The sequence below is a fragment of the Cygnus olor genome, chromosome 24 (assembly GCF_009769625.2).
Source record: "Cygnus olor isolate bCygOlo1 chromosome 24, bCygOlo1.pri.v2, whole genome shotgun sequence".
Lineage (NCBI taxonomy): Eukaryota > Metazoa > Chordata > Aves > Anseriformes > Anatidae > Cygnus > Cygnus olor.
This window is the reverse complement of record NC_049192.1, coordinates 2919459-2945521: the sequence shown is the minus strand read 5'-3', so window position 1 is coordinate 2945521 and position 26063 is coordinate 2919459. Positions and strand designations below refer to the sequence as shown.

General features: G+C 53.0%; 2 protein-coding genes across 9 annotated transcripts in view; one reads left to right on the top strand and one right to left on the bottom strand.

Moving 5' to 3' along the window:
- Positions 1-26063, top strand: part of NFASC (neurofascin) — an 84698-nt gene that overhangs the window by 24900 nt on the left and 33735 nt on the right. For 3 of the 8 annotated variants that reach the window (XM_040536143.1, XM_040536144.1, XM_040536142.1), the window contains exons 2-19: positions 8565-8749; positions 10861-10878; positions 11216-11321; positions 11503-11699; positions 12040-12162; positions 12376-12546; positions 15022-15072; positions 19699-19810; positions 20432-20616; positions 20882-21013; positions 21320-21463; positions 21987-22098; positions 22196-22362; positions 22911-23058; positions 23683-23807; positions 24709-24744; positions 25531-25632; positions 25746-25943. In XM_040536143.1, the coding sequence (XP_040392077.1) occupies positions 8656-8749; positions 10861-10878; positions 11216-11321; positions 11503-11699; positions 12040-12162; positions 12376-12546; positions 15022-15072; positions 19699-19810; positions 20432-20616; positions 20882-21013; positions 21320-21463; positions 21987-22098; positions 22196-22362; positions 22911-23058; positions 23683-23807; positions 24709-24744; positions 25531-25632; positions 25746-25943 (2221 nt within the window). In that variant the 5' untranslated portion in view covers positions 8565-8655. The remainder of the gene's footprint in view (positions 1-8564; positions 8750-10860; positions 10879-11215; positions 11322-11502; positions 11700-12039; positions 12163-12375; positions 12547-15021; positions 15073-19698; positions 19811-20431; positions 20617-20881; positions 21014-21319; positions 21464-21986; positions 22099-22195; positions 22363-22910; positions 23059-23682; positions 23808-24708; positions 24745-25530; positions 25633-25745; positions 25944-26063) is intronic. The other 5 variants (XM_040536145.1, XM_040536149.1, XM_040536150.1 and 2 more) reach the window with 3 other exon arrangements.
- RBBP5 (RB binding protein 5, histone lysine methyltransferase complex subunit) overlaps positions 24957-26063 on the bottom strand; it is a 92146-nt gene continuing 91039 nt past the window's right edge. The window contains exon 14 of the mRNA XM_040536161.1: positions 24957-24997. Within this exon, the coding sequence (XP_040392095.1) occupies positions 24972-24997 (26 nt within the window). The 3' untranslated portion in view covers positions 24957-24971. The remainder of the gene's footprint in view (positions 24998-26063) is intronic.

Below are 26063 nucleotides of genomic sequence, written 5' to 3'. Positions count from 1 at the left end.
GGGTGGGGAAGTCTCTAAAGGAGGAATAATGCTGGAGTTGCCCAGGAAATTCAGATCTTTAGTAGCAGAAGAACAGCCACTAAGAAAATTTAATAATAAGTCACAGGCTCACAAGCTTTTTTAAGGACAGAGATAAATAAAGTGCTTACTCAAGAAATGCCTTGACTAAAATTAAAGCTTTGGTACTCAAGTCCTTCCTCACCCTTGAGTACTGTAATTTCCAGCAGGAAACGTGCAGCACTTGACAAACGCCCCCTCGGAGCGCCTCCTGCAGCCACCATCGTGAACGGGTCCAAAAGCCCCATTCCCAGCCTGGCCCCACTGCTTGCAGGGCGTCGGGGCTGAATGCGAATTCTGCTGTGGGGTAGGGCCGGAAAGCTTAGAGACCCCTAGGGTGGGTACGTCTGCCTTTCACCTCCGAAATCCAGATTTGCTTTCCTTCTGCTTGTGCTACTCGGGACTCAGCCAGGCACTGGGGTTCCTGGGTTGGGACTGGAGGATGGTGGAAGGGCTGATGGCTTCTTCCCAGGCTCTTCAGCGATCACAAGTGGCCAGGGCTTCGGTAAGGTGAGATGTAAACACCAATTCTCCAATTCATTTAGCTACCAAAGTGGTTTCCTGGTGCAGGAGCCTTTTAACCCCTAAGGCATCCACATGATGCCAATCAGGCCATTTTGCTTCATTAACCTTTTTCCTCTGTGTAAAGAGAAAACCCTTCTTGGGGTGTCGGGGCGTGCGTGTTTGTGACAAGTTGCATCACGTCACTTACACCATGTGCTGGGGCACGCGGGCAGCTCCTGTGGCACATCCCGACATGGCTTTGGGGACACAAGTCATCATTTATTTATGCCTTGGGGGATGCTGTGGGCTCTGGGATACCCTTTGACATGGGCAGGGCAGCTCTCCGAGCTCGTGGGAGCCTGCAGGACCCTTCTCCACCCAGGATCTCGATGTGACTAAATGCACCTTTGGGTGTCTGGTGTAAAGCCCCAGGTCCCTGTGCTCCTCCTTGGGGCCAAACCCTGCAGAGGGAAGCCAGGCAGCATCATGGGAGAGCCAGCAGGGGAAAGGCAGCTTTTCCCAAGCACTTGCTATTCATAGCTCTTGCTCTGTGTGATTAGCAGTTGGCTAATCACTAGGGGACAGGTGCTGCAGTCCCTCGGATGGGTGGCCAAGGGACACAGCAGGGCAAGCATTAACCGCGTGCCCCCCGATGCTCCGCCACACCGAGCAGCGTGGGATGGACGGCCGTGGAAAGGAGCTTTGCTGTGCGGGGGGATTGGTGCCTGCTGCTCTCAGGCCTCTCCTTGGGCTGCTGGGGGATTTGGCAGGGCCATCGCTGGGGCTGGGTTTGCACAGGGTGCTGCTCCGTTTGGACAAGGTGCCCCAGGTTCACTCCCCCAGGCACCACCCCACAGCCAGGCTGGGGCTTGGTGGCCGTGGGTCCTGCTTTGGGTCAGCAGCAGTGACCGAGGAGCTCCTGGACCAGCCTCTGGACAGCAGGGACAGCAGGCTCTGTGCAGCATGGAAGTGGGCTGCCTGCGTGAGTGTCATTGGTGTCACGTGCCCTAAAGCTGCTCCTGGTGAAACTTGCCTGCCTGAATATTTTTTCCTTTTCCTTTCACATTTTTCATGCTAACTCACTTCCTTGTCCCTCTCCTTAAACAAAGCAATATCAAAGTTAAGCAAACCATGCATTTTTCCTAGTAAATTGTAATAGGAGGGCTTGTAAATACACCCCACCCTGAAGTAAAAAAAAAATAAAATAAATTGCTATTTCATCTTAGCTGTGCCCTGCCCCACCTGCCTGAAGTGTCACTTTGCACCCACCCCACAGGCTGGCAGCCCAAGATGCAGCCCATGCAGAAATGAGCTCTGGAGCCCCTTTGCTTCCTGCCCAGGATAACTTCTAGGACTTGGTTTTCTCCTTTTGCTAGCGAAAGGATCAGCTGCTGCCCTGCACAGTGCTGGTGAGTGCTGGGCAGGCTGCTGAAGGCCACGTTGTCCTCCACAGAGAGTTTCAGGCTTCCACTTTTCTTTTTCCAAACTCTCAGTGACCGTTCTGCAAAGGTAGAACACTATTTTCTGATTAAACTTAGTACTCTGGTGATCTTGGCTCATTTCCCACTCATGCCATAGCTCTTGTGTGACCTTGGGGTAACACTTAACCTCTCTGGACGAGAGTGCCTCTGTGTAATAGGACTGCAATATTTCCTTACGGTACCAGAAGGACAGGATGATAAATTAATTCACATTATGTAGTGCTGAGATACAACTGTGATAGATCCTCTCCCCGGTGTTATCTGCGCTTTCAGCAGCATTACACAGCTCTACCAGGGAGTGAATTACCTCCTGAAAGCGTAACCGTGGTCCTCACCCAAAAGCTGCAAGCCACAGCCCCAGCTCTGAATAGCAGCAAGTGCAATTATTCCTTTTCTCCTGTGATTTTAAAATATTTCTAAGTATTTCTGAAATGGGAGCCTGGGTGCGGCTGGTCCTGACTCCGGAGGGCTGCAGGAGGAAGGTGGGGTGAGCGCTGGCTGCCTGGTAGGTACTGAGCCGAGCCGAGTACAAATCTCCTTACCGCCAGCATCGGCTTTAAAGTTCAGGGGATTGACGGATTTGTTCCCACTTCCCACGTCCTGCCCTATGCGGAGCCGGAGGGATGCTGCCGCGTCTCCTGCTGGCATTTGCTGGTGGGTGACTTTCGGAAGCCGTCGTCGTTTCTGGTGCTATCACTACGCTTTCTGTCAATGTCTGTTTGTTTGCTCGATTCTTTGAAAATGCATACTGCCTGCGGGGCATGAGATGGAGAAGTCACCCATGTGTGGTGCAGGAGAGTTACAGGGAGTGGAAGGAAAATGCAGCACGTGCCAAAAATCCCACGGAGCAGTGAGACAAGAAGCCAGTAGTTGAAAGAAATGGCCTGTGGACGTGTTCCTTAAAGATGTGGCAGGAAAGTCATAGGAGAAGGATGCGGACAGTTATCCCAAACCACTCGGGCTGGAGCATTCAGGGAGGGTTGGCGGCGATGCTGCAGGAGATGCCTGCCTCGTGCACCAAAACCCTGTAGCCCCAGGTCTTGTGCTGAAAAATTTCCTTTTTTTTTTTTTTTTTCAGGGAATGGGAGCAAAGATCTGCATGGGGACTCCTTTGGGGCTGCAGTGGGCACAGAGTGTCAATAATCTTAGACCAGAAGCCCTCTCCCATGACAAACCTGACTTCCCACCTTGCCTGTGAGCAGAGGGCACACGGGTCTGAAGCATGGGGCAGGTGGTTACAGGGATTTTTGGACAGGGAGAAGACGATTCACAGTTAGGGAATCACATGCGTGTATTCCCTCTAAATCAATGTTTTTCATTATCTGAAACTAAAAGGGTTTTCTCGTTGTGGAAACATTGCTCTGTGCTATTCAATCAGTTTTAATTAAGCGACTGCAATGCATTAAATGGTGCTGTAGGAATCTTCTTGGGAACACTAGCTGCTCGAGTTTTACTGCTCCTCTTACAATCGTAAATAAGGATAAATGCCTAATTGCTACTGAGAGTGTCCTGCTGGACCTAATGAGCTGATTACAAACAATCCTTCATTGAGGAATTATTTAATTGTATCTGACTCCAGCCAGAGACTCCCCCTGCCACCGCCAGCCATGCCCGTGTCTGCTCTGTCTGCCTGTGAGAGGCCAGGTTTGGGGTCGAGTTGCAGGATTGGGGCCAAGGAGGAGGAATTTGTTTCAGTGGCCACTCCGAGAGGCCTCATTTCATTACTCCAGCCCTTTCCCAGGGTTATTTGTACCCAGGGGAAGTCCATGAGCTCTGCCCTCCAGACGAGGGCAAAGGACAGTGCTGAAGCAGAGCTGGGGCTCCCCGAGTGGTGCTGGGCATCGGGTGCACTGCAGCCAGCAGGGACATGGTCCTGGGAATTCTTCGAAGAGCCAGGTTTTAGCCAGAGTGGGATTGGAGTCCTCAAGTGAAAGGGAGAGGCAGCATGTGCTGGTGTCCAGAGGGAAGTTGTTCCCTGGGGGATCATCCATAGTTCTGCTGCTGGAGCAGAGCTCTTAAAAGACGGGGAAGGACCTAAAAGTGTTTTAACAGCTGATTTTTTCCCCCTTTCACTGCAGATTTTGAGTGGCTTACAAACAAAGTGCTTGGATATGTTTTGTATTTTAATTAGGGGTATGTGAGCATTGTCTTTACATCAGGAGACACTTGAGAGCATGAAGCTCACAGCCGAACACGCGCAGGGCAATGATGTGCTTGGATATGTTTTGTATTTTAATTATGGATATGTGAGCATTGTCTTTGCATCAGGAGAAACTCGAGAGTGTGAAACCTGCAGCCGAACACATCAGGGCAATGACACGTAACGTGGGCCAGGCAGTGTTTCAGCACCATCCAATTCACCAGCACGGCCACTGGGATGAGCACGGCGCGTCCTCCTGGGGGTGCTGTGGCCATCAGCACCTCTCTGCTCAAGGTGTCCCAGGGGCTTGTCCCTGCTGGTGGGGACGTTGGGTTGGGTTTTGCCAAGAGGAGCAGTCTCCAGTTTAAAGGTCCTGTCCTGGGGTCAGTTACACTTTTGTGCAGTGAAAGCTGATGTATTTACACAGGCGTCTGCTTTGTCTGGGAAGAGGTCTGGAGCAATACTGGGGATGTATTTCTCAACCCAGTCTAACAGCTTGTGAGAACTGGCGTTGCAGCAGGTCATCAGGGAAATGGAAAGCACCAGGCCAGAATGCTTCTGAACTCTGGTGGAATATTTGGGGGAAAAGGCATCCAAGTTTGTCTCGCTGTTGCCTGGCCCTAGAGGAAAGTGGAGCAGGGACCTGGCCTTTGTTGGTGCTCGGCTACAGCCTCAGTGCTGGATGAGAGCTGTGTTTAAGAAGCTAAATTCCTGTCTGATGGAATGACGATCTTGCAATGATCTGTGTGAGATTTCAGGCTGAACACCACAGGTCCAGATTTCGGATGGGTTTTGGGTCCAGCCAGCTCAAAGCCTTTTGGAGCAGCCCCAGCCCCAACCCACCCAGTTCTGGGGCTGCGGCCACCCCTGGAGACAGCAGTAGGCACAAGGCTGAGGAGTTTGCAGAGCTCCTGTGGCAGGAATCAATTCTTTTCTACACTGTGCAACAGGGCCAGGAGCAGCTAGTACTGAACACCATGTCTGGAAGAAGAGATTTCATCTTCCTTCCCCCTTTGCACGGGAGCCAGAGCCCCACACTCCACGAACTTCCAGCCTGGGCTCCCATGTTGATGTCTCCCAGCACCAGATGCTCCCAGCACCACCAGTACCCCCAGAAGCACACTGGTTCATGCCCCATCCCGCTGTGCTGGGGCGTTCCCATCACGTCTCATCCCGTTGCGGAGCAGCCCCGACAATGGGGGCTGTGTTCGGCAGCACCGCCCGGCCCCGGCAGCCCACCTACACGCGCAAGCACGGCAGCAAATTTCGTGCTGCGCGGCGAGTCGCACCCACAGCTGCCCCGGAACAAAGGGGAGCCCAGCTCTCGCTGCTCCAAAGGCGGGGATGCGCTTTGTGCGTGCCTCGTTGTGGGTTTTATTATTTGTTCGTGTTCCTTCGGGTAGTGGCACTCCGGCGGTGCTGCTCAGCGTGGACACACGGTCGCTTGTGCCGTACAGGCTGTCCTCCCTGGAGGTGTCCGGGCCCTTCCCACGTTGTCCTGCCCACGTCCTTCGGTCCTGAGCAGCTGGGTCCCTGCTGTTCCCATCTACTCAAACTGCAGCACTGCGAATTTCTCTTCTGATACGCACAGAGCTTGTATTTCCAGTCCTAGGGCAGTGATGATGGGTAGGATATGTGGTTTTGTACCAGTTGGGTGCACAGATCCCTGCTTTGTGTCCTCTGTAGGATTGGTGTTGGACCTCAGTCCTTTCTGCATTGCCATTTAATGCAAAATCACCCACACACACATGTAGGGAGATATCTCCTAAGCCTCTGTGCCAGGACCCTCGTCCTTCATATCACAGACATTTCCTTCATGCTGGCCAATGCACAGTGTCAAAGCAGGTACTTAAATGCCTGCTGCCTTGCACCTTCCCTCCCATGCTGTATCTGTGAATGAAGCAGGTTTTAAAGCTTTTTGTGATCTTGTGAAGCACCACTATGCGAGCAGAGTAAGGACACGAGGAATCTCAGTCTTGCTAAAGCTCTGTTTGCAGTATTGGCTGGTTTAGTTTATAAGTCAAACTTTTGCTTAGTAACAGAAAGGCATAAACCCAGCTTATCCATTATTCAGTTTAAGCTGTAACTGGAGAAATGAACCGCTCTAAATAATGAAGACTACAGATCAAAATGATGTCTTCCCGTAGACAGAAAGCTAAAGAAGTAATTTGAAAAGCTTTGTTCAGCATGACCTGGTCCCTGAGGACTGCGAAAGTCCTGGACATGACTTTAATTACTGGCCCAGTCCTATAATTATTTTGTCCTTCAACTATTTTTATTGCAACAGCTGGATTGGAAAATCCTTTGAATGAGCAAAAAAGATCAAAGCAACACTCCCCCTCCCAGCCCCTTCGCAACCTGTGGTCTGTAATCCGGTGTAACTGGGACGCAGCGGGCTGGCGACTTCGTTTGGGCTTCAGCCCAGGGGCAGGGACACAGACGGCCCGGGCCCATCTGAGCAGGGCAGCGAGGAGGCCCTGCCTCAGACCCATCCTTGAAATGCTGGCGTCTCTGCAGGGTCAGGAACGCCGCACGGTAAACCCTGGAAGCTGAGCAGCTTGCTCTCTTAATGCTTTAAAAATCCTGGCCTGCGTGTTTGGCCTGCAGAGGGGTAGGAAGGATGCTCACGGTTCTTCCCCGTCCCTTCCAATCCAATAAATGTGATGGCTTTCAGACGTTCGCTGCGGTTACAGGGCACGACGCAGGAACAGCATCTCCCTTAGGGAGAGTGAAACCCAGGGTGAATGGAGAAACAACTCAGCACTGCCGGTCCCCTGTAAGGGTAACAGGGAAAGTGGCCTTAAAAGTTGTCTCGCGCTGGGTTTGATGCTGTCTGGGGTTCAGGAGAGCTGCGAGAGCCATGTGTCAGGGCCCTTTATTTGCCGTGACATCTGCTCCTCGCCGGCTCCCCCAGCAGCTTTCCCCGCGGTACCCAGAGCCCGGCGCTCACCGGGTTTTGTCTGTCGTGCTGGGCCCCCCTCCCCTCTGCTCCTGCTCCGGTCGGGGCTCGGGAACAGCTGAAGGGGCAGCAGCATCCCGGGCTGTGTCGGGTTATTTATATTTCATGAAGACGGGCTCCTCGTGCTTGCCAAATGGCCTCTGCGCGCCGCTCTCCTGCCTGGTGACACGGCGCAAGGCTGCGCGCGGAGACGGGGAGGAGCAGCGAGGAGCCAGGCTGGGGATTTTCCACTGCTTGCTGCCCTGGCACTATTTCTGTCCTTAGCCGAGAGAGCTGTCTGCACGTCTGCTGCCCGGCATTTATAGCTCTATTACGGACAGGGCTGTAACTCAGCCGCGATGCAACCTCTGTGCTATAGTAGCCTTTCTAAGGGGATTTTTATTGTACAGATAGGGTGATTTATCCTCCTTTCCGCTGTCTTTTAATCTGCAGTGACTCTGTGGGTTTATCAACAGCGAAATTAAAATGAATGGGCGTGAAGACCCCAAGTGATGTGCTGCCCATCCCCAGGAGTTGGGATGGCTGCTTCGGGGAGTCCTTGGAGCACAGGGGCTAGAATGAGAACCCAGGGAGAGGAGTGGATGGAGTGTGGCTCAAAACGGGTTTATTTTGGTCAGGGGAGGTCCTGCCGTGCCCCAAACCTGCAGGCACTGAGCCAGCTGTGGGATGCTACACGTGAGGGTGAAGGCATCATCTCAGTGCCTGACCCCAGGCAGCCTCCTGCCCCTTAGTGCCGCCGCCAGCCCAGCTGGAAAACTGAGAAAAAGCAGCAGGCTCGCTCACAAAGAGAGGCTGCATCTGGGCTCTGCTCTCCTTGGTCCAAAAATATCCCCGTAGTGTTGCAGTGCGCGGCGTTGTATCGGGAAGGGGAACAGCAGGGCTGTGGTTGTTCGCTGTCAGCCGTGCAGGAGCACGTTTCAGGCCCTCGTTGGTGCTGGGTCCGCGTGGCATTGCTTTCTTCAGCAACATCCAACTCGTCATTTTAACCCAGAGTAAAAGCTGGGTTTTGCTCTTTGCTAGGTGTTTCTTGCGCATAAAATACAGTTACAAAATACAATACAATTAATTTTTTAATCAGCAAATCATCCTTTTTCTTTTCTCCTGTGGGAACTGGTCGGTGTTTTTTTCCCTTGCTCTGGGTAACTTCCCTTCAGTCCCTGGGGAGAGCTAAAAGGCTAAAAAGGGTGAGCCCCATAAGTCTGACTTCGTCCATGGAACAAAGCAGGGCTTGGGAGGACAGCGACCGCGGGCTGGTACCTGAGTCACCAGAGCCTGGGAACTATTTCTGGCACCATTAGCAGCCCCATCCCTCTGCACAAATGCGTTTGGATCACAAGCACTCTCTCCCCGCAGCTGCCAAAGGGAGGGAGGCAGGAAATGGGGCCGTAAAAGCGCGGTGACCTCTGCTCTGTGTGTTTTGCAGCTGAGGACCCGAGCAGCCCTCCTGCACGTGCCAGCGGCCAGCTCGCCTTGGGGGACGCAGCTGAGGTCGTGGCCTTGTCCCGACGTCCAAGATGGTCTTGCACAGACCCCACCTCACCTGCGCAGGGATAGCCTTTGCCCTGTACCTCCACCACCTCGTCAGCGCCATCGAAGTCCCTCTGGATTGTAAGTTACATTTTACCCCTTTAATAACTTCTGCTTGAATGGGAGACGAGGCAGAGCCAAGAAGTGCACGGAGCAGGCAGCTTTTCTGCTCCAGCCTAAGGGTTTTTTTTCTGTTGTTTGTTTTGGGGTGTTTTTCCTTTCAAACCACGTGCCCTGCAGAAAGTCACCTTGGTCACTGTCAGCTGCAGTCAGTCTGTCTCAACAGCTGAGCAAAGGACCCGCAGCCACCCACCAAAATGGGACGGAGCAGCAGGGCCACGCTGGGGAGCAAACCAGGCCCTGTCAAGCCTTTAGCCCCTTGGTTTAAATGGAGCAACCCAGGATTTTTCTCTTCCTCTGTCGGGACTTTTTGGTTAATTATGCAAGAGGAGTTATGTTTTATTCAGAAGCACGAGAGTTGGGGGATATGGAGCGAGGAGGAAGGGGGTCAAGGGATGCTGTTTCTGCTGAATGAGCATCTTCAGGCCAGCACATGGGAAATGGATGACTTGTTTGGATGTGCCTGGGACAAGCGTTTGTACTGAGAGTGTGCTGCTAAGTCATGGCTCAGAGGCTCCGGTCCAGCTACTCTTCTGGAAACCAGTTTCATAATTTCTTTGTGTCCCAGCTTCCTCCTGTAGAGGCAGTTAATAATAATCAGGCTGTAGCTGCGGGGAATCTATTCTGACAGCGCAATGTACAGAAATCCTCCAGCGAGCAGTGCATTAGTAGAAAAAGCACAGCTTTCTGCTGAAGTGCTGGGGTTGTTCTGGATGGCAGAAATTTCTCCCGTGTGGGTTGCTGCTTGCAGAGCCCTGAGGATGCCGGCTGTACCCGGGGTACCTCCGCTAGGCAGCAAAAGGCGAAGGAAAATCTTGAGGCAGTGGCTTTTGGCTGAAATTTGGAAATAAGTGAAGAGAAGGAATAGGAAAGCTCAGGTTTGCCGAGGGGAATTGATACTTGCGGAACTTAAAAGCGGAAGGTGGGAGTCGCAGTGCAATCACTTGTCTGTGCACGACTTGAGTTCAAGTTCCTGCTCTGCTCCGTTCCAGATGGTTGTGGAAGAACAAATCTGGTCCTGGGGTCACTGGGACAGAAACACGGCACTCTTGTTCCCAGCAATGGGAATTTATGTGGTGCACACAGCCCTGCGGTTCCTTCCAGGCCTGGCTTTGTTCACATCTGTAACGTTTGAGAAGTGAAGGCAGCCGGCGTGGAAGGAGGGGCCAGTGCCATTGGCCAAAACTGAAGGCATTTGCAAACAGCACTATTCTGATGTTTCTTGTGCTTCCTATCAGAAATTGGGTAATTTTGATATTTGCTTGTAATGTGACCTTAGAAAAGTAAGAAAAATGCTGACAGCTGGTGGAGAACTGCTCAAGGCAGCCTTGCTCTCCAGCTCACCGTTTCCCTGGCCTCTTCCTCCCTGCTGCCCAGCACCCTCACCTCCAGCACTTAATGAGCCTCCTCCTGCCATCCCTTGCATGGCAGATATTGGTAAATACACAGCCCAAAAACTGCAGAGACTGTGTGGAGCTCCATGGAGATGGCTGTCTTTTTAAGCTTCCCTAGGTGCTTTTCCCCTGCCCCACCCCTAACAAGGTTTATTCTTAGGATAAAACCTTGCCTGCTGCTGTCCCAGATATATATACGTGCCTATTTTGCTGGATTTTACAGGCACCTTCTCCAAGTTCGACCATCACCTAAAAAGCCAGCTCAGGGTTTATCAGCTTCTGATTTGGGGGAGTGAAATGGGGAAATCGGGGTCAGCCTGGCCATAGGGTAGGGGGTGACATATCCAACTCCTGCAGCTGACCCACTGGACCCTGGGGACACCAATTCCCCAGGTGAGCCCACCCAGTGACTTGTGCCCTCTGCTCAACCCTGCGAAAAAAACAGAGGCTACCCAGGCAGTTAGCAGTTAACAGGATGCTCGGCAGCAGCTTCTCCTATATAATAGTAAGTAGGTAGATAAGAACATGCTGGAACTGTAAAGTGAATTGTGCATAATATTTGCAGAGCCTCTGATAACAGTATTATGTTTATGTGTGTGCATAATATATCTATACAGGTTTGTTCTTCAATTAAACTTTTTTCTTCTTTTCACTACGCTTGCACTTTGGAAATAACAGCAAATATTCAGAGTGAATGTAAGTGCTGCCCTTGCCTTCTGTCTGTGCATTTTAGTCTCCTCTGCATGTCTGGAATGGCACGAGGGGTCGGGGCTGGTGACGGCTGTGGCTTGGTGCGAGGTGTGCCTGGGGCATTGCCTGCTCCTGTGCGGGGCTGGTGACAGTGAGGAGGGCAGAGGTGGCAAGTAGCATGCACCCCACACATGCTCCTGGTGGCTTCTTCAGGTGTTGGAGAGCTCTGAACCACAAATTTCATATCTGGCCTGGGGAAGATGCCCAGATCTGCTGCAGGACAGCAGGAAGAGGCTTCTTCCTTTCTGCACGACCTTCCTCACCGCTGTCATTTGCTTTGCAGTGCCTCAGCCCCCCACAATCACCAAGCAGTCCGTGAAGGACTACATCGTGGACCCGCGGGACAACATCTTCATTGAATGTGAAGCCAAAGGGAACCCCGTTCCCACGTAAGTGCCTCTGTGCTGGGGCCCTGAAGTTTGTTAGCACTGGCCCTGGAGCAGCTGAGGCTTCCGGCATGTCCACGTTGGCCACGTTATCCCCAAAGCCAGCAGAGCTGTGCCACTGGCACCGGTTGGCACAGGTAAAGCTCTCAGCAGCCATGTACCAACCTCTCCCCTCTCCTCCCAGCTTTTCCTGGACGCGGAATGGGAAGTTCTTCAACGTGGCCAAGGACCCCAAAGTGTCCATGCGGCGGCGGTCGGGGACGTTGGTCATCGACTTCCACAGCGGGGGGCGGCCGGAGGACTACGAGGGCGAGTACCAGTGCTTCGCCCGCAACGACTACGGCACTGCACTCTCCAGCAAAATCCACCTCCAGGTGTCCAGTGAGTAGGGGGGCATGGGGCTGGTCAGAGGAAAGCAAGGGCTGCTTTGTAGGGGATACGTGGCCAACACCTGGTGCTCAAACATCTCAGCCTGCTGCATCCGTTACCTGCATCGGGATGCATCCAGCCACAGGGCAGAGATAAAACCCAAGGGATTAGGGTTGTAGCCGACAGCAAATGCTTGGTATAGGTTTAAGGGAAGCTTGCAAGCACAGATATGAAGTTTGCATCGAGGCTGTTCAATTGAAACCAGGCCAGGCCCAGCGGGATGGAGGAGGGAAGGGATCTGCAAGGCAGCCGCCCTGCCTTCCTCACGTGGTGTCTGTGCTTCTTGTGGCAGAGTCTCCCCTGTGGCCCAAGGAGAAGGTGGATGTGATTGAGGTCGATGAAGGTGCTCCGCTGAGCCTGCAGTGCAACCCGCCGCCCGGCCTGCCCTCTCCCGTCATCTTCTGGATGAGCAGCTGTGAGTCGGGGAAGCCCCTGCCCAGCCCGACCCTCTGCTCCCCTCTATCACCCACCTGCAGGGTTCATTTACCCTAATTATATTTAGAGTCATTATTGCTAGCTCAGACCTTGGTGGCACCCACACGTGGCTTGGGTCGGGGGGTTGCTTTTTGCCTTCACGGGGTCACCCACCTGCAGGAGGCTCTGACTTGTTCGAACTCCCCCCGTGCAGCCATGGAACCCATCCACCAGGACAAGCGTGTCTCCCAGGGCCAGAACGGCGACCTCTACTTCTCCAACGTCATGCTGCAGGATGCCCAGACCGACTACAGCTGCAACGCCCGCTTCCACTTCACCCACACCATCCAGCAGAAAAACCCCTACACCCTCAAGGTGAAAACCAGTAAGTGTCATGGTGATCGCTGCGGGTGGGTCTTCCCCAGCCTACCCTGGGAAGGGTTCTCCTTTCAGGCACCCTGCTTCAGTCCTTGACATCCCTGAGACCTACCAGGCAGAAGAGTGGCATCCTTCCCTTTGTTCAGGATGGTAGAAGTTGGGATGAGGACTGGCAGGACCCGGGCTGCTGCCCTGTGGTGAGGGGGAGCTGGTTTCCTCCCAGTGCCCCAGGGAGATGCTCGGTGCAGGTCCATGCAACTGTGATGAACTGGAAAGCACTGCAGTGCAGATGGGGCATTCCCCCATCCTTAGGGAGAAGTACAATGCCAAGTGATCTTTCCCTAGTTTGAAACGTTTGAAACACAAACCATAGCCTTTGTTTGCACCAGGTTTAGATTTATGGGGAACCCCCAGCTGTGCTGGTGCTGCACGGGGGGACCGAGTGTGTGTCCATTGCCTGACCAATGAGCCTCACACAAGGCTCAGGACTTAGCGGCTGTCCAGGAGCTGACGCTCAGCTCTGGGACGTGGCAACAGGAGGACTGGAGCCTTTGGGCCTGAGTGGGTACACACAGGATGTGCTCAGGATGGCCAGAAACGCTCAGGATGTGCTCAGGATGGCCAGCGATGCTCGGTGAGGAGTATCCCTGGGGGGCAGGTGGAGCAGGCACAAGGCTCCCCCGACCCCTCCATGGGCAGGGGGCCCTGGTAGCCTCCCCTCCAGCAGGGAGGCTGCTCGGGAGGAGGCCGGTTCCTGATGCCAGGGCATTTTCCACCAGCCACCTGGTGGGAACACGGGCAGGGGGCCACCAGCTGAGCGCTGCAGGGCACGAAGCTCTTGCGATGGTGCTTCCATCATGTGCACAGCACCAGCACAACCTCGGCTGCGAGCGGTGTGAGAGCTGGCTCTGGTGTGGGGATCGGTCCTAAGCCCCAGCTCTAAGAGCTCAACCAGATCTCACAGCAGCTGAGGCCGGAGGTAACGCTGTTAAAGCCTCCCGAGAGCAGGGAGCGAAGCGCGACTTGAGATGCAGACAGGGCCGGGAGCGTTTGGCACTTCTGTCGTAACACCCTGCCCTCTGTGCAAAGCACAAGTGGAGAATCAGCAATATAAACGCTGTAAGCAGGCACTTTGCTGGTGGCGAGGAGTGTGCGCATGTAATTCACTCTGAATATTATTTGTCTGTTTGCAGAGCTGGCCAAATAATGCCAACATTTACCTCCTGCTGAAGGACTGAGCCCTGAGTTAGCAGGAGCTGCAGAAATTCTGGCAAACAAAGATCCGTGCTCACTGGGGCCTCCAAGGCTTTTAGCCTGGCGTATTGGTTTAGCTCTAGAGAAATATAAGGGAGAAATGCTGGGGGATTTCTGTGCAGGCAGCTACAAGCAGCTACACCCTGATGCCTCCACAGCATCTGCTCCCAGGCTGGGTGGCACTGGGCCCTCTCTGTAAGCTTTCCTTTGGAAATTTCTGTTGCATTATCAGATGCAGATGCTACGTCAGACCCCCCCAAGAAACCCTTGTAAGCTAAAGAACCGAGGCTCCAATTTTTGTCTATTATGATATAAAAAATCTTTATATGCACAGCGTTCAGAGGCAATGAGTTTGTCTCAGGCTGTTCGGTGGTCTCTGCTTTAAGCCATGAGCATCAGCTGTCTTAGAAAAGTCACAGGCTGCTGGAAAACGATTGCATGTGCTTGCTACCTATCTTCTTGATGCAAGGAGAGATAAACACAAGGACTGGGGCGAGTGGCACGTCTGTGCCTATTTTCCTGTGGAGCATTTTTCTGGTGGCTCAGAGCTTGGGTGGCTGCTGGGCTCCTTCACTCTCCCATGCAGGAGCCTGCAGGTCGGGTGGGCTGGCAGTGGCTGGCAGTAAATGAGAGCAGCGTGCTATTGAGGGCTGATGGTTTCTCATGGAACGCAATCTACTTTAATTGTCTGGTAATTAAAAGGGATTTTGTAGTAGATTATGTTTTTAAAGCCTAATTGTTATTATTTTTTTTATTTGTTCATCTTCTCCGTGCCTTTCTGCACCATTATGCCGCTGCCTAGCTGTGTCCAGTCTGCTCTATGCTGGAATAAAGTAGCAGGAATACGCTTACCTCCCTGAGAGAAAAATCATTTTCTTCTCAAAATTGAACTGTTTTTTTTTCGAAGATACAGATGTTGTTATACCAAGAGAAAAACACTTTGAGGAAATGTTTGTGATACGATTAGGTGGTATTTTTCATGTATTTAACTGTCTCTCCGTTTCTTAGGAGGAAAACAATCTTCTTTTCCTCTCCCGTGTCGCTGTGTTATGTTGCTGTTTGTCTCCTAAGGCAGCCGTGCTCCGAGTGCCTCTCTATTGCTTCTGCTGCCGCCTGCCCCGTCCCCAGGGCCATGGCTCTGGTCCCCGTGTCACCTTGCCCCGTGCCCCCGTGCACCGCCGCACGCTCCGTGCCACTCGGTATGCTCACGCTCTTTTGTTTATTGCAGAGAAACCCCATAACGAAACGTCCTTACGAAATCACACTGACATGTACAGTGGTGAGTCTACACTGGCTTCTGGAGCCCCTCACGTGTTAACCCCCCTGTGCCTAACCCGACTCACCCCGTGCTAACCGAGCGTTGGGCTGGCTGCGAGCAGCATCCCCGTGCCTCCCGTGCGCGCCCCCGCTGGATGCGTGTGGTCCCTTCTGTCGTCTGTCACCCAAACTTTGCAAAAACCAACGCGAGGAAGCGAGCCGAACAACCCAACGGTGACCAAACCCCCTCCAAGTTTTGACATCTTGAAATGATCGAGGTTTAAGCTAATTAACTGGATACACAGAGCTCAGCTCGGGAGGTATTTGGGTTAATAGGATCTGGCACAAGTGGAAATGTCTGGGGGTGAGCGAGTCCAGCGGCTCGACCTCAGGAAAGGCTCCTGAATTAAAGATAAGACCCACGATCCCTCTTTTTGCTGTGTTCAGAACAAGCATCTATTGCACTTGTAGCCAAACACGGGCACTGGCTGGGAGTTAAAAAAAGCAGTAGCTGGTTTTCTCAGTGCTTTGTGTCTTTGCGGTGTGGTTACACGTGTTGAGCAGGGAGGTTCCCTTTGGAGACTGCTTTTGTGTGGCTCCCTGGGGCATGATCCTGTCCCTGAAAATAGATGAGAAGTGATGGGACAACCCAGGCGAGGTGGGCAAGCAGCCCGGGCTGGTTTCACTGCCTGGGGAAGCAGAATGGGGAGATGGGGCTGAGCACGATGCTGGGAGCGCAGCCATCACCAGGCACTGCTGGGGATCCCGCTATGCCCCCGTCTCGTCCCCTTCTCTCTGTTTTCCCCCCCGGAGCCCCAGGTTTCTTCATGCTCCTGCTCTGTGCCAGGCCGGAGAGCCAGGCTGGGGGGGCTTTGGTGCTGTGGGAGCGTAACTATGAGTTCAAGTGGTGCTGAGCAGCGATTTGCCTCCTGGCTTTTGTCTTTGCCAGAAACACGTGCTTGGTTTGGGAACAGGGACCAGGATCTTGCTGCCTACCAAAGGTTGGGGCGAGGGGGATCTGACCCTGAGCCAGATCCGAGGTTCTCCTGCGCGTGTTGCCAAGTGACGCAGCCACGGGGGATTTCTCTCCCCCCGCAAATACTCCTCTGAGAGGCAGAGATGGCTGAGAGGCAACAAAGGGAAAACGTTTCTGGCTGGAAATGGGGCTTGGGTCTGAGTGGGAGGCTTATCTGAGGGGTCTGAGCGTGCTGGGGACCCAGGGGCAGCTTGCAGCAGCACCTGGACGAGGTGGGGGCAGCGAACGGGCTGGGCGTGGGCTGAAAGAGTTCGCAGAAACGGCTGTGAGAGGGGCTTGCAGGCAAAACCAGCTTCAATGGGAAGTGCACAAATTGAATCACGTTTAATAGAGGCCCGTGGGAGGAGACGTCTCCCCGGTAGGCGCACAGTGGCGAGAGCCGTAAATACAGCTTGCGCCTCCCCGAGCGACGGGAGCAGCGCGGGCGGTGTTTGTGCTTCGAAGGGAACGCACGACTCCGTGTCCGCAGCCCTCGTGGGCTCGGGGGAGAGTCCTGTGCTGGTCGGGGTCCCTCAGTCTCCCGCTGCACGTGTGTGCTCAGGGAAAAGGGAAGGTACCAGTCAGGTGGCCAGGTATGAAATACAGACCTTATCTGCACAGGCTCATAGATTTCTACTGATTTCTCTTTGTAGCTGCCTGGAATAAACTGTCTGCTCCTGGCGCTGGATGGGCTGTTTGCACTTAACGTCCCCTGGAATGTTTTATGGGTCTGGTGGATTCAAATCCCCAACCCAAGCCCTCTCAATGACCTGTGCAAAAGTGAGCTGCAAACCAGAAACTTCTTAATAATTCACGAACTGGTGAAAAAATTGTGATCCTCGGCCCTTTTTCTTGTTGATAACTCCATGTTTCTGCCCGCAACAATCTCTCTGGGTGCTGAAACCCACCGCAGCATGGCAAGGAACCTTAGGGGGAAGGGCAGCAGGGGACAGAAACCTCTGTACCCCCGGTTTTTAGGAATTTAGGAGGTTTTGGGGTAGCTGAAGGCTTTGCAGAGCGGGATGCAGGCAAGCTGGGAGGCACCATCCCCTCCCCTGGAGCCTGCCCCGGAGCTGTCATGCCCCTCAGGGACATGGGTGGGTGAGTGCAGGGGGTGGGTGATGTCCTGGACAGCACCCACGGGACCAGGCTGATGGTGGGGATGTGGCTGAGCCCCCTCACCCCACAGCTCAGAGTGGGAGCAGTCGTTTCCCCCCTGCAAAGAGAAATTAACCCGGCAAACTGTCTGCAGCTCTGAAAGAAAAAAGGATCTCCAAGGATTAATTGAGAATTTTATCAGCAGGAGTTCATCACCTTTTTAAATAATGGAAGTGAAAGTCTTTTGTTCTTCTTTTTGGCAAACCCGTGGTATGTTTGCAAGCTGGCTGGCTGTGCAGGAGGCGAGCAGATGGGATGTGTCCGGGTGCGCATGTTCCTGTTATCGCCTAAGTGGGAACGATCTGCAAGTTGATGTGCAATTTTTAAGTGCTGTCAGGTCGGGACTTTGGGGAGGGGCACTTGGTTCCTCGGGGCGAGATGCGGCTGGTTTTGAGATGTTTTGTTTGCAGCTGAACGGGTCCAGTTTCATAGAGGTGGGGGCAACAGCAGCAATCTATCGGAAGCAGAGCCTATTTTTGAGCACAAATAAACAGCCGTGGGATTTATTCTTCTGTTCCATCCAAGCAGAGGAGTGAGACGTTGCTATTTGTCTGACAGCTTCCAGCTGTAGCTGCCGTGAGCTCAGAGCTGGTACCTCTGCCCGAGATAATTTCTGGCCATGTCCTATTAGAAATAGCAAAACCTTTATCTGTAGTCCTCTGCTAAGGCAAAAGCTTCTCAGCTACGCAGTGTTGCTGTTAGGTTTATTAAACAAGTGGATAGCATACTAATTTATCTCCCTTATTTTTAATGTTCATCATTAATATATGGCTCGTAAAATTTGGCTTGCACTGCTGCTTATCTCTTCCAGTTATACCCTGGGCTCCCGAGCAAACGGGTTCATCGCAGTGAGGCACCCAGCCTGTCCAAACAGGCTGCAGATTGCTGGCGAATAAAAGCCAATATTGACTTATAAAATGGTACATCCCCTCTCCTGATCACATAGAAGAGAGAAGTTCACGGGTCTGGTCAGAGCTGTTGATAAATGCTGATTAGAAATCTCGCCCCTGCCTCTGCCACCGATCCGCAGGGCTCTGGCGGGGGTGAGCGGCTCTTAGCCGGGGAAATGAACACCTCCAGAAGCAGGCGAGCACAGAGCAACACGCCTGCCCGGTGACCTGTCCCTTCGAGATGTGCCTGTCCTGGTAATCCAGTAACCAAATAATTAATTAACCCTCTGATGAGCCCATCCCGGCCACTAACTGTCGGTGTGTGGGAGCGACATGATGCGTGAGTGTGGCCATGCCCCGGTGGGTGTGGAGCCATTTCAAAGGCATGGTTTGATTCCTGCTTGGTTTGTTTCTTCCATTTCCTTCGAGGGGCCTGGCCACAAACTTTTCCCAATTGAACTCCATAAATCGTCTCTGCCCTCTCTCTCCTTTTTCTTCCCAGCCCTTTCCCTGTACCAGAGCCCAGGCAGACTTCCCAAATAGCTGGGGGCTTCCCGGTGCGGGTGAGGGAACAGCCAGGCTGCCACCGGCTCATTTGGCTAACGAAGCTGTTGGGGCCAGCAGAAAAGGGCTAGGTCTGTGCCCCAAGAGCTTGCTCCTACCCCAGGGTGGGCTTTCCCCCTGAATTGCTTCACTATTTGCAGTGGTCCCGTGCCAAACCTGCCTGTCCTGCCCCATTTCCTAATCTCATAACTTCTGTCTCCGCTACTGCTGCTTTCAAACCCATCTCATCCTGTGTTGCCCTCACTGATCAAGATCTAGTTTAATAATTCCAATTATTAATGGGATTTATTCCATTAATATATTTTTCCCTCTCTCACAAAGAGACCCCCACGGTGTGTATCTGTAGGGAGTTGTCTTGTCTCTTCCCCTGGTTGTCTCCTGTTAAACTTTCCTGTCCAGTCCTCAAATTTGTCCTTCTGGTCTTCTGCCATCCTCCAGCTCTATTTCCAGACGGCTCGGTCCTTCCACCCAGCAGCTCCCAGTACTAGTGGGAACCTGGGGGTGCTGCCAGAGCCCCCGGCACTGCTGGGATCCGCCGTGTCGGGGACATCTCCGTGGTAAAGCGGCTCAGCTGTCCGATACACCCTTCTTGTGCCCATTTCTCATTGCTGTCCTCCACTGAGTGTTCTGTCCACTGGCATTTCCACCTCTCATCCGACCCCAGCCCACGTCTCTGTGCTGGAGGCAGGGGCGGGCAGGATGGGTGCTGCCCCGCGGGGACCGGGCTCTCCTGGTGCACCATCCCCGCTCCCTCTGCCCACCCTCTCTTTCCTCTTCCACCTCTCTGTCTGCTCAGCATCCTCTCTACACCCAGTCTTTTTCCTTTAGAAATGACTTTAAGCTCTTCTCTAGTTTTCCAGGTATGTTTTGTGGTGAGGTCTGTGTGCCAGGCTTGGCCAGGAACTTGCCAGCTTCCCCCAAAAGCGCCGTGTATCGCTGGCCCTGTCTTATTGCTGCAGAGAAGGAGAATTTAAAAGCACCGTGGTTTTGTTTTTTTGTTTTTCTTTCCTGCTGATTTCAGCCCGAGGGGTTACGGAAACGACGCCCAGCTTCATGTACCCGTACGGGACCTCGAGCAGCCAGATGGTGCTCAGGGGGGTGGACCTCCTGCTGGAGTGCATCGCTTCAGGAGTGTACGTACCGGGCACGGGAGCGGGCGGTCGCCAGCAGCCCCAGTGCTCTTACAGCTCAAATGCTGAATCGCTGGTGGAAACACCTTTGGCTACGAGAAGGGAGCATTCCCTTCCGTTTCTGTTAACTGCTGTTAGCGACGCTCCCATAACCTACAGAAGGGATAAGAGCATGCAAGGAGAGAGCTGAGTTTTGCAGTACTGTTCGGAAAAGGAAGTATCTCTGGATACTTGCTGTGCAAGGATAGTTTCCCACCGATTTGTCCAGACAGCTATTTGCAGATCACTTAGGTGCTCCTTACCTTGCTGTATAAACTGCAGGTGAGGACACTGGGGGTCCATGGGCCTGCAGGAGCGTCCTGGGCACGGGGTGGGACTTTGGCAGCACTCCCGTGGTGTGCTGCACCATGCTGCACACCTTCCAGCATCCCCAGGCATGAGGGGGGATATGAACCCCTCTCCTCACCAGCTCAGGTCCAGTTTTAGGGGCTGTGGTAGGAAGGAGGGTGGCCCAGCAGTCCTCCTCCCTGGGTTCGAGAGGTTCCACGTGCAGGATCATCTCTTGCTTTCTTAGGAAGGTTTTTCTCATCTTGCAAGTGCGTTTATCTCCTTCCCTCTCCTTAGACCAGCACCAGACATCATGTGGTACAAGAAAGGAGGTGAGCTCCCCGCAGGCAAGACCAAGCTGGAGAACTTCAACAAGGCTCTTCGAATCTCCAACGTCTCGGAGGAAGACTCCGGGGAGTATTTCTGCTTGGCCTCGAACAAGATGGGCAGCATCCGCCACACGATCTCGGTGAGAGTGAAGGGTACGTCGCCTTTACCTTGCCATCTTCTTCACTTTCACGGCCAGAAATTGAGGGGGGAAAGTGCGGTCTGGGGGCTTCCCACGTGGGCTGTGCTGCATCCAGCCCGATCAGCATCTCTAACCCGCCCTACAGGCAGTGGGAGCTGTGGGCTCCGCTCCCCAGTTGCATTTGTTTGCAGAAGACAGAATGGTTTGGGTTGGAACCTCTGGTGGACATCTGGTCCAATTTACTACGTGTGTAACTGGTATGTTTTTGTGTTTTAAAGCTGCTCCATACTGGCTGGACGAGCCCCAGAACCTCATTTTGGCCCCTGGCGAGGACGGCAGGCTGGTTTGCCGAGCCAACGGGAACCCCAAGCCCACGATACAGTGGCTGGTGAACGGGGAGCCCATAGAAGGTGAGTTGGGGGGGGGGGGGGTCTGCACCTCCTCTGCAGAAATGGAGCTGAGCACAAGCCAGAGCTGCCGTCAGGGTGCCAGGCACCCGCCGGGTGCTGTGCGGGGTCCAGGCATTGCAGCACACAAACCACCTGCTTGGCTGGGGCAGGGCCAGCTGAACCCCGTCTGGAGGCTGGGAACACCATGTGCCACCATCTCCCTTTATCTGGGCTGAGAGGGAAAGACACATCATAAAATACAGGGTCTTGTGAATTTTAATTTAAGCTTTGATTTAATGTGTCCTCTCCGTCTCTCCTGTTTTGAAGCTTCTCCGCCCAACCCAAGCCGTGAGGTGGCTGGAGACACCATCGTATTTCGAGACACCCAGATCGGCAGCAGCGCCGTGTACCAGTGCAACGCTTCCAACGAGCACGGCTACCTCCTGGCCAACGCCTTCGTCAGCGTCCTGGGTAGGTGCCCGTGGGGACAGGGCAGCCCCGTGCAGCTGCTCCGCGCCTGGCTGGGGAATGAAAACCCCAGAAGTGGCCGTCAGGACCCCACAGGGTGTCAGGGCATGCAATGCTCCCCTGCAGAACGGTGGCTCCTGCTTCTGTTAGTAAGGAAGATAACACCCCGTACTCAAGTTTTCCTTGGATGTTTTCCCTGTTTGCTTTCCTTTCTTGTTAGCTGCTCTGAGATTAATGTACACTTACACACGACCTCTGCAGCTAGGTTTGGGATTGAAAGTCCATTGTCATATACCCGCAAAGCCAGGCAAAGGGTGAGCAAGCGCTGCTGGAGCTGAGGTGTAAGCTGTTCTGTGGGTGAAGCTGGAAAGGGAAAGAGAAATAGGAGCGAATGGAGCAGCTCTGTTGAGTCTTGAAAGCCTCAATAAGGAGCAGTGAACAAAAAAAAGGAGATGGGTGACAGGATTGGGAAGCGCAGGGCCTGGTTTGTGCTCTCGTTCAGTAGCTGGGTCTCTGGTGCTTACAGACGTGCCACCACGGATACTGGCCCCTCGAAACCAGCTGATCAAAGTCATCCAGTACAACAGGACCCGGCTGGACTGCCCCTTCTTCGGCTCCCCCATCCCCACCCTGCGCTGGTAAGCACGGCAGCGCTTCCCCTGCCGGCTGGGAGGGCTGGCCGGGGCGGTGTCCTGCTCTTTCTTCCCTTACAAGAGTTATTTGTACGGCTGTGAGGTTTAAGAATGGCCAGGGAAACACGCTGGACGGAGGGAACTACAAAGCGCACGAGAACGGGAGCCTGGAGATGAACATGGCTCGGAAGGAGGACCAGGGCATCTACACCTGCGTCGCCACCAACATCCTGGGCAAAGCGGAGGCTCAGGTTCGCCTGGAAGTCAAAGGTGGGAGCTCAGGAGCAAAATGTGCTCTTGGATCCTCTGAAACTTGCTGCAGAAATGAACGTTTATGTAAAGGGAGGTTGATGGTGCGCTGCGACAGTCTGCACTATAACATTTGGAGCTGGGATACAGAAATGGGTAGAGATTCCTTCTTTATGGGGAAAACAAAGTTATGGGTACACTGAAGCTCTAGAAGGGCTTGGTGTGGATATCAAGCTGTGAGATGCCATGAGCATTGCAAAAAGAAACACAAAGAGTGCATCAAGAATAACTGCTGGCAATAAAACATTTTCAGAATCAGGTTTCTGTTGGGTTTTCCCTGTTCAGCAAAGCTGTTTGCTGAGTCAGAAAAGTGGGCATTTGTTAAAGGGTCAGCATGAATGAATGGTTTGTTAAATGAGTTTATTTGCAAGCATTTGTAGCAGAGATGGTTTAGCGAGCTGACGTGCACATTTGTCCTTTCCAAGAGACACTGCTGTCAAGCTTTGATCGAGCTCCTGAGCTGAGACCCCGCAGCTCAGCCCCTGACGTTTCCTCTGTGACTTTTGCAGACCCCACCAGGATTGTGCGAGGCCCCGAGGACCAAGTGGTGAAGAGGGGCTCCATGCCTCGCCTCCACTGCCGCGTCAAGCATGACCCGACGTTGAAGCTCACGGTCACCTGGCTGAAAGACGATGCACCCCTCTACATTGGAAACAGGTTTGTGTTTACCATTTCTGTGTTGTCTCTCCAAAATCGCTGGGATTTTTACTCCCTGCTGCAAACTGCTTCAGGAGTCACCAGGGATAATAAGGAGAAACGTTGAGTTCCACCTAGGCAACATCTGCTGCTCTTGATGCTTTCAGCGTTATTAGCTCCTTCCAACAGAGGCTGCCTAGCAGTTAAAATTGACTTGCCAGTAAATCAAGGCATTGATCTGAGGTTTTATTTACAGATATTTTAGGACACCTTGATAAAACGTATGGGTTAATAACGAGCTACTTCAAAATGAATGTTTATCAGCTGTGAGAGGTACGGTTGTAATTTCCTTTCCATAGCCTGATCTGCTTCTCATGGAATGAGATCTGATCACGGGACACAGGCCTGGCTTCCTAAAGGTGTTATTCTCCCAGACATATACCCAGAGCAGATTCACTGATTCCTTAGGAAATGAGGTTTCCAAGAATAACTCAATGCATCCTTAGCTGATAAAATCTTCAGACTAGCGAGGTGCTCCTGTTCTCTTTGGGCTGTTTTGTGTGTTTTATCAGAGAACAGTTAGGCTTCAATCCTGCTGCCTAAAGCTCTTAGGAACCGTTGTGTTATTGCTTTCAACCCTTTAAGGATGAAGAAAGAAGACGACGGTCTGACGATATATGGCGTGGCGGAAAAGGATCAAGGCGATTACACCTGCGTAGCCAGCACGGAGCTGGACAAGGATTCAGCTAAAGCCTACCTCACTGTCTTAGGTAAAGGTGTTCTGGCAGTATGCTGACACAGAGCTAGGTGCTGTACTTGCCCTGCAATAGATTGACTTCAAGGTCAGGCTGAAAGGGGGATCTGTGGGCGCAGAGCTGTCCTCTAACGCAGGGGTGGTGCTCAGGGAGCTGCTGGCAGAGCAGTTGTTCAGTTGCTGCAGGACTCAGCAAGGACATGCAACCTGACCTCAGACTCACTCAAACAATGCCACCGGATTTGAGCAGAAGGGAACTTGCATTTGAGAGAGGAAAAAAAAAAAACAAAACCTTATTATGTGCAGCTAAAAATATCCAGGTGGTAGTGGAAGCTCTGAGAGAGCAGCCCTACATTTGGGAGCGAACGTAACCGAGTCTGAGGGTGCTGAGAACCGTGTGACACCCAGCAGGTGAGTGAAGCAGCATAAGGAGCAACAAACTGAAACCCATTCCCATACTCATTTATGACAGATCTTCTCCAAAAACCACCCAGATTTATCAGCTCCTGCTCTTGGCCACCTCCACTCTTGTGCAGGGTCTCCATTCATCTCAGCACCCCACCCCACCAGCAATACTGGTATAGACCCACCGTGCCCTACAAAGGCAGGAGTGTGACATAAATCCCATATGCCTAATAATTTGACTGGGCTTATTTCCCTTCCTCATCCCCTAATAGCTAATTAACTCTGTACCGGGCTGATGTTTCCCCTTTGCAGTGTACTAGAAATATGGAGAAAGGTGTGCAGAGTGCTGGGGGTCTCTGGGGGCAGGATTTGCTTACTCTGGTCCCCAGGGAGGTTTGGATCCTCCTGAAATCTGACTGTGTGTGTGACTTTATATTTATCAGGTGCTCCTTTCACCATCCAAGCTTAATGACTAAACTAACCCTGTTAACAACCAATGTCTTACCTTGCAGCAGTCCCTGCTAACCGCTTGAGAGACTTACCTAAAGGTAATCGTCACTAATTCATTTGGTTTATTTTATTTCATAAGTTGATTTTTGTTTTGCCTCGTCAATAACTCCAGCAGAAAAGCTAGGCGTAGCAGGTGACCAAGCTGTGAGCTGATGTTTCCAAGTCCTGCCCAAGTTGTCCTTGAAATCCCATCCAGATGGGCACGGGTAGGAAGGACACATCCCTTCGTGTCCCACAGTGCCAATTCTTGAGTGCACAAATCACCTTACCCATAGCTGGAAATGGTGAGCCCTGAGGGTAGAGAAAAGAAATCATGTTGAATTCCCTGACTTTTACCTGGAAAAGGTGTTGCTGTTATTGCATCAGCTGGATCCGTAGGAGCACATGGTTTGTGACAGGATAAAGACACCAGAATTGTGCCCAGGGCGTTTTCTAACCAAGTATGTATTTTCAGTTAGGTTTGGTGTCTTTTCCACTCTGTTTGTTTGCAATTATTTTCAGAACGGTGGCATGTAGCTTGTTGTAAGATCATGTATCCCCTTGCTAAGCCACCTTCGTGCTTGCAGCATCAGACGATGTCGGTGCCTACGGGTCGGGTTTCAAGGTGAGGTGCAATTAGGACATGAGCACGTTTGTATTAAAAAATAAAAATAAAAATGCACTAGCTCACCAAAAGCAGAAGGACATGAAACATGTCCTCCTGCGGGTCTGGGCTGGCGCGGGTCTGGGCTGGCACGGCCAGGGCTTCCCTGCCCCAAAGGAGCAATAGGAATGGGGGCTCCTGGGACCACCCAGCCTCACCCATCTCTTTGCTGGGCCCGCAGAGCGCCCCGACCGGCCGCGGGACCTGGAGCTGACGGACCTGGCCGAGAGGAGCGTGCGGCTGACGTGGATTCCCGGCGATGACAACAACAGCCCCATCACAGGTCAGCGGTCGTGCTCTCCCGTCTCTTGGGAGAGGGGTGGATGGAGGGAGGCGTCCTTGTGAGCCGTGCGGGGCACCCCGCCGCCGGGCTGAGCCCTCCGTCCTCCCCCCTAGACTACATCGTGCAGTTCGAGGAGGACCGCTTCCAGCCCGGCACCTGGCACAACCACTCCAGGTACCCCGGCAGCGTCAACTCGGCCGTCCTGAGCCTCTCCCCGTACGTCAACTACCAGTTTCGGGTGATTGCCGTGAACGACGTGGGCAGCAGCCTGCCCAGCGTGCCCTCTGAGCGATACCAGACCAACGGGGCGCGTGAGTACCAGCCACCCCATCCCAGCAGCTGGCCACCAGCATCCCCACCTAGGGTGTGCTGGAGAAGGTTTATTGTGATTTGGACAATGCCAGACTTGTCCCTTGTGGGGTGGGAACCCA